This window comes from Puma concolor, chromosome D3, assembly GCF_028749965.1.
Source record: "Puma concolor isolate L17-30 chromosome D3, mPumCon1.1.hap2, whole genome shotgun sequence".
NCBI classification, from domain to species: Eukaryota; Metazoa; Chordata; class Mammalia; order Carnivora; family Felidae; genus Puma; species Puma concolor.
Genome location: NC_141678.1, coordinates 7,619,886 through 7,633,898, shown reverse-complemented (window position 1 = coordinate 7,633,898; position 14,013 = coordinate 7,619,886). Strand labels below are relative to the sequence as shown.

The following is a 14,013-nucleotide window of genomic DNA, read 5'->3' as shown; positions in this document are numbered from 1 at the left end:
TATTTTCCAGTCTCAGCGTCCTAGAAATGGAATCACTGGGTCAGAGAATAGGAACTTCAAGGCTGTGCTGCCAAACAGCTTTCCAAAAATGTAGCATTTCACGGCCCGCCGTCAGGCATACAGAAGGCCTGAGACCCAGCTGAGATGTGGTGCCCACACTGGTGGCTTGGTGCGTTTTAGGGGTGTAAGCTGTGGTCCCTGGTATTTCTCCTAGCTTTGGTGGCCCACCTAGAACCACCTGTTTTGTGTGCTCTGGGTGTGACGGGAAGATGACCTTCATTCTCCACATGGCATCTGGAAAGATGAGCTCTGCGAGCCCACAGAACCATGCAGAGACCAGGGAGAGCACCTTAAGCTCAACAGGTATTCTAACAAGCTCCTCAAAAGGTCTTTTTTTTTTTTTTAATGTTTTATTTTATTTTTGAGACAGAGAGAGACACAGCATGAGCAGGGGAGGGTTAGAGAGAGAGGGAGACACAGAATCCGAAGCAGGCTCCAGGCTCTGAGCTGTCAGCACAGAGCCGGACGCGGGGCTCGAACTCACAGACGGTGAGATCGTGACCTGAGCCGAAGTCGGAAGCTCAACCGACTGAGCCACCCAGGCGCCCCATCAAAAGGTCTTTTGACCAATGTACGTTTTGGTAAAAGTACATGCCCGGAAATGGAAGCAGGCAGGGAGAAAGTTGAGGCTGACGCGACCCACATGAAAGTGTTCCTGGGAGCTGTAGCTCCAAAGCACGCTCCTTGGACTATTGGTTCCCAAACTGGCAGGCTGCATCAGAATTACGTGGAGCACTTACTAAGGAGACAGATTCCTGGGCCCATCCTGGGTCTAGCCAATCAGAATCTCCAGGTATGCGGCCTGGCAATCTGCATTCCCCCCGCCCCCCACCAGGTTTCAAACCCCTGCCTTAGCACACTGGCCCCTGAGGTGTTTACCGAGGCCACTTACGCTGGAGGAAGGACGATTCAGCACAGCGAAACAGGATTATTGGTCAGGACTCTCCTTTGGTTACGGGTTATAGAAACCTAAGGCGAACTAGTTTTTGGGTCGCCACACTCCGACTCTAGAGGCAGCGGTAACACCCAGTGTAACCTCATCCGGGCACTCACACCGCCCCTAGAGGGTGTCCTTCCTCCGGGGCCTCACTTGCCTCCGTGTTGCCTTTCTTCTCAGGGGGTCCCTTGGCCCATGTTCAGCATGCACAACCCCAGAGCCCTGGTGACTACCCCCCAGCCTCCTGGCCACTGTCCTTGGGCAGGTGCTGCTCAGGTTGGCCAGGCCTGTATACTCCCTGCACCTGGAATCAGAGGCAGGGTCAGCCACCTTGAGCATGAGGATTCTGGGGCAGAGGAGTGGTCTCCAAATGGAATTCTGCATAGAAAAAAAAAAAATGCGTCCATTATTCTGAGGCGCTAAAAGTTTACTGAAGGGGCACCTGGGTGGCTCAGTCAGTTAAGCGTCCGACTCTTGATCTTGGCTCAGGTTGAGATCTCACGGTTCACAAGTTCGAGCCCCATATTGGGCTCCGTGCTGACAGCGTGGAGCCTGCTTTGGATTCTCTCTCTCCTCCTCTCTGTCCCTCCCCGACTTGTGTGTGAGCTGGCTCTCTTTCTGTCTCTCAAAATAAATAAATAAACTTTGAAGAACAATAAAAAATAAAAGTTTATTGGACATTGGGAGTCTTGAAGTGAGGTGTATACGTGCAGGATAGCACCCCCCAAATGGACTGATTGTGGAAACCTGTCTCAGTTCAGTCTGGAAATATTGCCTTTGACTTCTCACTCAGGCTCTACTCCCTCTGCGTTTCATCTTCTCTATTGTATCTATGGTTCATCTTCTTTTTTTAGCCAAACATTTATCTTAAGCTAATACCCATCTTCTCGAGGGATTGGCTGGCATAATGCCTAGTACTTCCAGACTGAGGAGGAGGGAAAAGCAGATGTTGTAGGAAGGGCAGGGATGCAGAACCTGGCTGACCTACTGGCTCCCTTGGCAAGTCATTTCCACTATAGTCTGAGTTCCTGCGTCCCCATCTGTCAGATGAGGCTGGAAGCAGCTCTGACCTTGTATGTCATCATGAGGACCTGAGGACAGCAGTCCAAGGAGCGCCCCCCCCCATCCAGTGTGACACAGAATAGGTGCTTACTCAGACCCTCTTCTTACTTCAGTATTTCCTGTCAAAATGGTGTGTTCTTTTTTTTTTGTTGTTTGTTTGTTTATTCTTGAGAGAGAGACAGAGCATGAGCAGGGGAAGGACAGAGAGAGGGAGTCACAGAATCTGAAGCAGGCTCCAGGCTCCGAGCTGTCAGCACAGAGGGTGACACGGGGCTCAAACTCACAAACTGTGAGATCATGACCTGAGTGGAAGTCAGACGCTCAACTGAGCTGGGCACCCTGAAATGGTGTGCTCTTTTTAAGAGGTTGATGCGATTGCCCCCTCTTTACTTATTTTTAACTCTTTATTTTGGAAAATTCCAAACATGGACAAAAGCAGACAAAATAGTGTAATAAACTGTTGTGTACCCATCAGTCACCTTCAACAATTATCAACTCCTATTACATTCAGACCCCCCAACTTCCTCTCCACCTGTGGCCTATTCTGAAGCAGGTTCCAGGCACTCCTACCTCACAGAGAAGCCTCTGGAACTGAGGTGTCCCTTACTCAGTCGTCCAGCTGGGGAGAGGGTCCTTCCTTGCCCACTCCCCCACCCCCAGTGGGTGTCTCCAGCTCACGGTCACTTATGTGCTGTGGGCAAGCATTCCGGTGCCTCTCTGAAGGTCGCAGATCCAAGCCGTCCTACTTGGGATGTAGCACCCGATAGCTGCTGGGAGCCCAGGCTCCCACGTCAGGGGCTCTGGGGTGAAGAGTTGGTCGAGTTCCTGGATCTCTCCCGAGTCTCTGTCTCGAGTGTAAAACTGGGATAGTAGTGGCGCCCACCTCCCAGAATGACGGACGATTAAATGAGCATCTATGTAGCGCAGGACGTGGCACGTGTTAAGTCTTCGGAAAATACCATCCAGTATTACTGTCTTCATCCTCAAGTCCTCATCTCTGGACGTGTGATTGTGAAAGGCCTGTAGACGAACACTCCTCCGACCGTGTGGTTCTTTGCTCGAAATTTCCTTTCTAAAACCAGTTCATTGTTTCCTTGACTCATCTGGTAAGGGCACTTTGCTAAGTGACTGAAAGTCATCAAACTGATGGCAGGCTTCTCATTCAGGACTTCTTCTTTTTTTTTTTTTTTTAAGGGCTTTCTTTTTCTTTTCTTTCCTTCTTTCTCTTTCTTTCCTTCCTTCCTTCCTCCCTCCCTCCCTCCCTCCCTCCCTCCCTCCCTCCCTCCCTCCCTCCCTCCCTTCTTTCTTTCTTTCTTTCTTTCTTTCTTTCTTTCTTTCTTTCTTTCTTTCTTTCTTTCTTTCTTTCTTTAGCTCTTCACCCAGTGTGGGGCTTGAACTCACGACCCTGAGATCAAGAGTTGCAGGCTCGGGGCGCCTGGGTGGCGCAGTTGGTTAAGCGTCCGACTTCAGCCAGGTCACGATCTCGCGGTCCATGAGTTCGAGCCCCGCGTCGGGCTCTGGGCTGATGGCTCAGAGCCTGGAGCCTGTTTCCGATTCTGTGTCTCCCTCTCTCTCTGCCCCTCCCCCGTTCATGCTCTGTCTCTCTCTGTCCCAAAAATAAATTAAAAACACGTTGAAAAAAAATTAAAAAAAAAAGAGTTGCAGGCTCTACTGACTGAACCAGCCAGGCACTCCTTTCAGGATTCTCGATTTTCAGCCCTGAGCTTATATAAGCGTGTCCTCCTCCTCTGCAGTCGTGCCTGGTTAGTGAGGGAATTCTGGGCGTTTAGCCTTAGTGACCATCACTCACCGGCCACATGAACTGCTACAGACGGAGGGTGGACACAGAGTGGCCAGCCTCTCCCTGCTTCCTGCAGAAGGACGGGCAGTCACTAAGGCATAAGCAGTTACCCGGTCATTGGCAAGATGTAATAGAGCCTAACAGCCTCTCCATGTCTCGTTGATGAGTAAAAGGTACCCAGAAAAAAAACGTCAGTCTTCAACAAATGTCACAAAGTGACATCGAGCATTAGTTACAAACATAAATAGAAATAAAAATGGTGATTGCAAGGTTTTCAATGGCTGTTGTATACATCTCTCCCGCTGTTAAAAAGGAGGCTTTCAGTGCCCCGCTCGAATGCCTTCATTAATCCCTTGGACTCCAGGGTTTTTAATCCACCTAAAAGAAAAATACACTCACTCTTTGGCGATGTTCTCTGAAGACCCCCGATCCAGATGTGGCCATGTGAGTGTGCAAACTTTGCTAGCTGATGAGTCAGTTCATGTCTGAAGCTGCACAGGGAGAGCTTTTTGGTCTCTTGTTTTCACATTGGATTTATAGCGGTTTCAATAAAAATGTTTTCAGGGCTTTGAAACTTTTAAATCCAGTCTTTGTCGTGGTTAATGAAACATTTCCTATTGAGACGCAGCTGCTCCCCCTCCCCCGAGAAGTTGCACGAAGAAGAAGTCTGCCCGGCTAAACTTGGTTACATAAAAGACTCAGTCACAGAGATTCAGCCTTCCCGCCCCAACCAAAGCTATGCATTATTTATATTTTTCTTATGTCATTTTAACTGGCTTGGGGATTTCACTCTAGTCAGTGTGGTAAATTGAAGCCAAATTACACAAGAATATAACCCTCCCCAAAGAATCCCTCACCACTCCCATCCTTTGCAGATCACTGTACCTGGGCATAACACAGCCAAAGTCATCGGGCTGGGCTGCTCTTACAGATTTTTTTTTTTTTTTTGAGAGAGACAGAGAGAGACAGACAGAGCACAAGTGGGGGAGGGGCAGACAGAGAGGGAGACACAGAATCTGAAGCAAGCTCCGGGGCTCGAACCCACAAACCGTGAGATCGTGATCTGAGCCAAAGTCGGACACCCAACCGACTAAGCCGCCCAGGAGCCCCACACATCTTCATTTTTTAAATGAAAGATTAACACTGTTCATAGTGTTACAGAAGGAGCCAAAACTTACGTGTCATTGTTTCCTATAGTTGAGCTCACATAAGACAGAGTTTCATCATCTGTCTGTAGAAGTTTTCTTTTCCTCCAGGACTTTGGAGTATCATGTTGGGGCAGGGCTCACCTGTCACATGTGTTCCCTGGTTACTGGTGGCTACGTTTCTATTTAGCTTGCAGAGCGGTGTTTAACCCTGGTAGGTTTTCGCAGTGAATTAACAGTAGTGTAACCACTTAGTTCGATAAATGTAAGGCCAACCCTGGCAGAGACGTCTGTTTGTGACTGGCAAGTGTTCACATGATAAATAGACACTCAGCGAATATTGGTCAGATGAGTGAGTGAATGAATGAATGAATGAATGACGGACACTCTTTGGTCATATGTGGCTGCAAAGACAACAAGGAAAATAGAATCCTGGCCATTATTATTTGATCTCAGAGTAGTTAATAGTAGCCCTGAAGTATTCGGTATATTCAACAACAGCACTTAAGTGTTGTTTAGGAGTGTCTAGAGAAGAAATAAATAATCGTTTAACTTTTGATTTTTTATTTCCTTTTTTAAAGTTTTAATTTATTTATTTTGAGAGAGACAGAGATAGTATGAGTAGGGGAGGGGCAGAGAGAGAAGGAAAGAGAGAGAACCCCAAGCAGGCTCCACACTGTCAGCACAGAGCCCGATGTGGAGCCCGAACCCACGAACCGCGAGACCATGACCTGAGCCGAAACCAAGAGTCGGACGCTTAACCGACTGAGCCATCCAGGCGCCCCAACAATTGTTTAACTTTTTACGTGTCTTTGGACCCACCTAATCTACTTTTAGGAGCGTGTCCTCCAGAAAAACTCACACAAATGTGAGTGATGTGCATATGAAAGGACAATTGTCGTTTATTTTCCTGATGATGAAACGTTAAAACAACCCTAATGTCCCTTGGTAAGAGATGGGATAAATGAACTAGGCAGACCTACGCTTAGCAGTCCTTAACAAGTGAAACTGACCTATATCTCTTGACTCAAAGAATGTTCAGGTTTTGTTATTTAAATGGAAAAGGGCAGCGGCGCTGGGGTGGCCTTGTTAAGCATTAAGCATCTGACTTTGGCTCAGGTCATGATCTCATGGTCTGTGGGTTCGAGCCCCGCGTCGGGATCTGTGCTGACCGCTCAGGGCCTGGAGCCTGCTTCTGAGTCTGTGTCTCCCTCTCTCTCTGCCCCTCCCCCACTCACGCACACACACTCTCTCTCTCTCTCTCTCTCTCTCAAAAATAAACATTAAAAAAATTTAAACGGAAAAGGGAAAAACAGTATGTAAAGCATAATCTCATCTCATTAATGATAATTTATATATTCGTACACTCCTAGCAAAACTCTGAAAGAACATGCTCCAAACGCTCAATGACATTGATTTCTGAGGGCTGGGATCTGGGAGAACTTTTACTTCCCACTCTGTACACGTAACCCCATGTCCACAGAGGCCCCTGGTACCAGATGGAACCTGGCTCTGGTTCCAGAGTTTTGGGGCTACCCTGGGGGTGGGGGGGCGTCCACGTGTGTGTGTGTGGACTCTGTCTAGCCCACATCATTCCAGACCTGATACTCTCAGCTCTTTCCTTGGTTTCCGCAAAAACAAAAAGCCCGCACACACAAGACAACTTTCTTGAAAATTTGGGCATCGTCAGAAAGAGTCACACGTAAGCACATTTCACAGCAATTTACCTGAAACTGCTTTGAGACCTTCTTCCCAGTCCTGACAAGGACCCGGACGGGGGCTTCCTTGCTGGCCCCATGCTGAATTCCGTGCTCTGTTCCCCCTCTTTCCTGGTGCGCCCCCAGGAACTCCACGTTCTCCCTCTGCCAGCCGTGGCAGTTGGGCTCTTAGCTGGTTTCCAAACCTGCAATATAAGCCCATCTCAAGGGTCTATAAATGAAAAAACTTCCTATTTAGTGGCTCGTACCCTCCTCAGAAGACAGTTGTGGTTATATATGGGGTGGGGGCGGGGACTCATACATACACTTCTGTAGTATTCTAATTTATTCTAATTTTTCTTAGCTGCAAGCATGTAGCTTGTGTTGCTTTTGTATCTAGAACAAAACCCAGAAAGATAAACAAACAAATCCTCCCAAAGCCGTTTGTGCTAATCTTGTGGCTAAACCATGGTCCCAGCTGGGATGGAGGGACTGTGGCCAAGCAGCACAGCCTTCCCCATACAAGGAGGAGAAATCTGAGCCAGTGGTCATAGGCACAATTTCTGCTCTGATAAAGACCCCAGTGGGAATTTGGTGATTTGCACTTTGAAAAGAAGCCGTCACTGTGTTGGATTTGCTCTGAAGCCGGAATGTCAGGAGCTGTTTCCCGTGGCCCACTGTTGTGGGGAGGCCTTCCCGGTCAGCTGAGTCCCTACACCAGTGAGCAGGGTGTCTCTCCTTCAGAGAGATGAGGGCAAGACAAAATGATTTCTATTGTTCACACTTTAATGCATTTAAAGAAAGAAATCCTGAAATGCCACGCAGCCACCAAGAAAGAATGGAGGTGACCATAATACCGTAATAACACTGGCAACAGCACCAACCAGGCTCTTCTCTCTGGGGCTCTCACCCTGTGCCAGGTTCTGGGCTAACCCCACCGTCCTTCAGTCCTCCCTCCCACAGTGGGGAGATGCTTTTATTGTCTCAGTGTCACAGATGGGGAAGTGAGGCTTAGGGAGGTGAGGAAGCTTTCCCAGTCACAGCCCCTGAGGGTAGAGCTGCGTCTGCGCCCCAGCTGGCCGGGCCCAGACCCCATGTTCTGTTTCTACACATGTGCTGTAGTGCAAACAAGGAAGAAACCCTAAAAGCTGGGACATCAAACACTGGCTATTGCTGAGAGATGGGGAATTATAGGGCACTTCATTTCCCTATCTCCATTGCTTAAATTTTTTATAACAAGCATATCCTATCTTTACTGGTTTTATGATTAGAACAGGTTAGAACATAGTGATGGTAGAAAATATATTTTAAAAAAATACTTACTTTGTTACTTGCCTTTGCCATGACTTCACCTCGTATTATTTTTCTTTCTTTTTTTTTTAAGATTTTTAAAAATGTTTATTTATTTTGAGAGAGAGAGAGAGAGAGAGTAGGGGAGGGGCAGAGAGAGGAGAAGAGGAATCCCAAGCAGGCTCCGCGCCATCAGCTCAGAGCCCAACATGGGGCTCGGTCCCACAGACTGTGAGATCATGGTCCGAGCTGAAATCAAGAGTCAGACACCCAACCACCTGAGCCACCTAGGCGCCCGTATTTTTCTTTCCTTTTAACGACTTTATTGAGATATATCCCATACCATACAATTCATGCATTTAAAGTGTACAATTCAGGGGCTTTTAGTTTGTTCACAGAGTTGTGCAACCATCACCACCATCTAATCCCACAGCATGGTTATCACCCTAAAAAGAAACCTCATACCCATCAGCACACTTAATGCAGTGACCCGTGAATAGTCACTCCGCCCCCCCCCCCATCCTCAGCTCCTGGCACCCACCAATCTCCTTCCTGTCCCTATGGGTTTGTCTGTTCTGGATGTTTCATATCAGTGGAATCATACTATGTGGTCTTCTGTGACTGGCTTCTTTCACTGAGCATCATGTTTTCAGGGTTCACCCATGTGGTAACAGGTGTCCGCATTTCACTCCTTTTTATAACTGATTAATATTCTGTTCGTTTGTATGGATGTGCCACGTTTTATTTTTGCACTCATCAAATGATGGGCATTTGGTTGTTTCCACATTTTGGCTGTTACGCATAATACTGCTATGAATATTTGTGCACAAGGTTTTGTGTAGAGCTATGTTTTATTTTCTCTCGCGTACGTCCCTAGGAGTAGAATTGCTGTGCCAATAACCCTATGTTTGAGGACTGCCAGATTGGTTTCCATCTATGCTATTTCTTGACTGGAACCAGGACCTATCCCCTGTTTCTGGGCACAGCTACAAGGAAGCAGGACTTTGAAGAGCTGTGAGCGCTTAGCTGACAAGCCCTCACTGTAGGTTTGGGATGAGCTGGAGAAAGTGTCATCTAGATTGGAAAGCCTTTAAAACCATTTCCTGGAGTCAGTGCCTGGAAGTGTTTGACACCTGGGCTCCGATGAGGGGCTCAGTGAAGGTCACCACCATAAAGGGCCCTGGAATGGGTGGTGTTCTCATTTCTGGGTCACCTCACCCCAGACAGCAGGGAGAAAGCGTGGTGGCCGCGCACCAAGGGATGGCCTGGGACTGCATCCAGTGGGTGTGGCATGTCCTACTCCTGGAGAAAGGCAGCTGTCGTCCAAATATAGTTCCTGGAGGAAGCGGGGGGCAGCTGTGAGTCACGGAGCAATTCATAAATAGCAGGAGTGTCTCCAGATGTGACTGTGCAGTGAGGCTGCCCAGCCCTGAACCCTACTCCTCTGTGCCCCTCCTTCCCTGCCCAGGGCAGTGTGGAAGCACTCGAAGGGGTCCCGGGAGAGGAGAAGACGTGCGCTGTGATGAGACAGGCTCCTCACCTGCAGAGGAGGTTCTAGAGAGCACCCTGCGTCGGGAGGCAGGCGCGTGGAGCAGGGAGAGGCCTCCCAGCCTGCGAGCCTATAAAACCAGCACAAAAGACACTGACCCACACCGGGAGCCCGCTTGTACAGTGAGGAAGGCCTCGGTTCCAATGTATTATGTTCCTCACCGCCTAACAGGGAGGTTAGAAAGCATAATTTATAAAACACGATGCTGAAACAAGATTCTAAGATCTCTTGCGTGTCTCTTCACAGGGCCCAGACCGGTGCTTGGCACCTAGCAGGTGCTTAATAGATATTTGCTGACCATAAAGTCCTAGAGTGTAGGGCTATCCTGGAATCACTAAGTGTCTTGCCTTTCATTCACCTAGCACTAAACCAAATGCTCGGTAACTTCTAGTAAATTGCACTAACAAGAGCAGTAACTGGTTATTCTAAATAAGCCTTTTGTATATTTTGGTTTTTTTAATGTTTATTTTTGAGAGAGACAGAGAGAGGGAGAGCAAGCATGCAAGCAGGGGAAGGGCAGAGAGAGAGAGAGAGGGAGACGGCATCCGAAGCAGGCTCCAGGCTCTGAGCTGTCAGCACAGAGCCCAGCGTGGGGCTCGAACTTACAAACCGCAAGAGATCATGACCTGAGTTGAAGTCAAGACGCTGAACCGACTGAGCCACCCAGGCGCCCCAGCCTTTGGCATATTTTAAGAAAAATTTTCCCAGGGCGCCTCGTGGCGCAGTCGGTTAAGCGTCCGACTTCAGCCAGGTCACGATCTCGCGGTCCGTGAGTTCGAGCCCCGCGTCGGGCTCTGGGGCTGATGGCTCAGAGCCTGGAGCCTGTTTCCGATTCTGTGTCTCCCTCTCTCTCTGCCCCTCGCCCGTTCATGCTCTGTCTCTCTCTGTCCCAAAAATAAATAAACGTTGAAAAAAAAAATTAAAAAAAAAAAAAAGAAAAATTTTCCCATGATCTCACTCGTGCCTGCATTGTTTGTTTTGTTTTGTTTTGTTTTCTTTCTTATTTCTCTGGTCCCTACAACTGCCAGGCTCTGAAGCTGCTGAGGAAATAGACACGAAAATGATCACTACAGCTTAATGGAGGAGAGAGGTGTGGGCCCAAAGCAAGAACAAGTTCACAGCTGCCCGCCACCACTCCTCTCCAGTGAAAATCACAAGGCTTTTTGGCACGAGTATCACCTCTGCAGAAGCGATGTGGTCTAAGAGCAGTGGTTCTCCATGATGTGGCCCCCAGACCAGGGGCATTGGCATCACCTGAAGACCTATAAGAAATGCACATTCTCAGCTGCCCCCCTCCCCCTCCATCCCAGACCCACTGAATCAGTCTGGGGGCGGGACCAGCCATCTGTTTTAATAAGCCCTCCTGGTCATTTTGACCCCCGACAAAGTTGAGAACCCCTGCCTTAAAGCCATGCTTCTCAACCCTGGCCATACATTCAGATCCCCTGAGGAGCTTTTATAAAATATGACTGCTCATACTCTACCCCAGACGAATTCATTTAGGATCTCTGGGAACAGGGTCTGGGGCTCAGAATGTTTAAAGGTCCCCGAGTGACCCAAATGAAACACTGCCTTAGTGGAGGGAGGGCCGGCGTGAGAATGCCAACAAAGGGCTGGCTGAAGCCAAGCAGAGGCAGGGCAGCGGGGTCGGCTTCACACTGGAGCGTAGGGAAGGCTCTCGGCGTTCTAGTCCATCTCCAAGGCTCCTCTCCCAAGCGTGAACTTTGTTTAGACGTGCCTTTTCAACCAACACTTGCAAAGGAGGCTCAGGAAAGAAATGTCAATGATGCCGAAGCTGCCAACTTTGTTTTTCGAGTTGTGATTCTTTCTTTCTTCTTCTTCTTTTCAATGTTTATTTTTGAGAGGGAGAGAGAGAGAGTGCGGGAGGGGCAGAGAGAGAGGGAGACACAGAATCCGAAGCAGGCTCCAGGCTCTGAGCTGGCAGCACAGAGCCCGACGCGGGGTTTGAACCCACGAACTGTAAGACCATGACCTGAGCCACAGTCTGGTGCCCAACTGACTGAGCCACCCAGGCGCCCCATCGAGCTATGATTCTTGATCAGTCATATGGGAAAAGAGAGTAAGAGGTGAATCACCTACTCAATGGTTTGTGCTGAGAATGTTCCCTGAGATCTTTGGAACGCTCTGGGTATGAGTAACTCCCACTTTTGAGTTACTTTTTGGTATCTTTGGGTTAGCCTTATAGTTCTGAATTGAGTTAAATCGTTATGTTACGTTTATAATTTGTATATATCGTTTATATTATTTATGTGATTATAGATTATACATATAATTTGTAATTTATAGCTATAAATTATAATTTATATTATAATTATATGTATTGTAATTAGCAAAGGCATAGAAAGTATAATAATCATAAGAATAGTTACTGCCTGTTGAGAGCTTACTGTGTATTAGGCATTATGTTTAGCACCTTAAATATATTGTTGCAATAAACTTCAAAACTCCCTTACCCCCTTTTCCAAGATAAGGAAGTTGAGAAGGTCACATAGAAAATGGGAACACCAGAATTTAGGAACCTAGGTCTATCATCAAAGGTCATACTTCTAGCCCTAGTCTCTACTCAGAGTAGAGACTCATAGTAAATAGTAGCACATGTTTATAATAATACTACTAAAATTACATAGTACAAAGTATAAATAATATGTAGTGGATCATGTTTTATTTATAACTAAAATTATACATAATTTAACTTGCAACTGTACGTAATATAAACTCAATAAATATTCCATAGGAAGATGTTACAATTTAAAGCTACGTACGTAGTATCGATTGTAATTCATGTGTATCTGTAACCAATGATATTATGTCTAAGGATCATTCCTGGAATGTTGCATTGAAAATATATGGCTTCTTTGAAAATACTAGGTGATTACTCAGATACAGTGTTAAAGGGGGGGGGGGGGAAGCAGGATACAAAATTATATACATATATGATAAGAATTTTGCAAAACATATACATATATATTTTATACCCATGGGGGAAAAATGGAAAGTGCCTCAGATCTTTCATAGAAATTATGGTTGGATGGTTGGACTGCAAAAGATTTTTATTTTCTTATTGATAGTTGGGGCCAGACCAAGACATGAGGGTGCCCCAGACAGTCTGATATTTGGTGTTTCTTCAAACTGGTGCTCTTCTGATTTTTTTCTATGTAATTTATTGGACAGGGAGAAATTGGTTACCTATTGATAAATATTGTGTACAAGTATAGATTCAATTCCTGATTCATTCCTACAGATGAAAGCAGAGTTCATGTTCTGGAAAAAAAAAATTATTTCCTACTTTTCTGTGGCTCTTATTCTCTCTCTTTGTAAAATTCCAAGCCCTACAACTTGTTAGGACACATATTAGTTTAAAATGTAGACAGAGGCACCTGGGTGGCTCAGTCGGTTAAGCGTCCGACTTTGGCTCAGGTCATGATCTCACAGTCTGTGAGTTCAAGCCCCGCGTCGGGCTCTGTGCTGACAGCTCGGAGCCTGGTGCCCATTTCAGATTCTGTGTCTCCCTCTTTCTCTGCCCTTCCCCTGTTCATGCTCTGTCTCTCTCTGTCCCAAAAATAAATAAATGTTGAAAAAAAATTTTTTTTAATAAAATGTAGATATTAAAGGGGCACCTGTGTGGCTCAGTTGGTTAAGCATCCAACTTCAGCTCAGGTCATGATCTCGAAGTCCATGGGCTCAAGCCCCAAGTCACGCTCTGTGCTGACAACTCAGAGCCTGGAGCCTGCTTTGGATTCTGTGTCTCCCTCTTTCTCTCTGCCCCTCCTCTTCTCGTGCTCTGTCTCTGTCTCTCTCAAAAATAAATAAACGTTAAAAAATTTTTTAATGTAGATATTAAAATAAATTACTCACTTCTAGCCCTTTGCCAGGTATAATTTGGGTTTCTGAATTTCAGCCACCTGCAACGTGCATGGTACAAAAATACTGCACAGAGAGAGATGGATGGCAGTGAGGAGTGGTTTTATTTGTTTTTATATTTCTCCCTGTCTTTTGTTCTGGCAGTTACATAAGGAGACCGATGTGGAGACCACATTAATGGTCACCACATTTCTGTTTGAATCCACAGACATGACAGCACTCTTTGTCATCCTAGAAAATTTGGAAAATACACAATGAATTTCCAAATCAGAAAGCAGTCCTCATAGAATGAATTGGGACGTGTTCCCTTTTCTCCTGTTTTTTTTTTTTTTTTTTGTTTTGTTTTTGTTTTTTTTGGGGGGAGAGTTTGTGGAAAATTGGTATTTTAAAAAAATATTTGGTAGAATTCACCAGGGAAGCCTTCTGGTCCTTGGCTTTTCTTTGTGGAAGTTTTAAATCTCTTTACTTGTTATAGGTCTGTTCAGAGTTTCTATTTCTTCTTGAGTCAGTTTTGGTCATTTGTGTCTTTCTACAAATGTGTTCGTTTCATCTAAGTTATCTCATTATAACATCATCAGTTACAGATATAT

The 14,013-nt window shown here is 46.4% G+C and overlaps 1 protein-coding gene across 3 annotated transcripts in view; it reads left to right on the top strand.

Annotated features, from left to right (window-relative positions):
* The window catches only part of CFAP251 (cilia and flagella associated protein 251), a 69,060-nt gene that overhangs the window by 50,469 nt on the left and 4,578 nt on the right, over window positions 1–14,013 (top strand). Inside the window, exon 20 of one of the 3 annotated variants that reach the window (XM_086681608.1) lies at window positions 215–1,570. The exons of the other annotated variants lie outside the window; for them this stretch is intronic. Within the exon in view, the coding sequence (XP_086537734.1) occupies window positions 215–232 (18 nt within the window). The 3' untranslated portion in view covers window positions 233–1,570. Of the gene's footprint in view, window positions 1–214; window positions 1,571–14,013 lie in introns of those variants that run through there. 3 annotated transcript variants of the gene reach the window in all.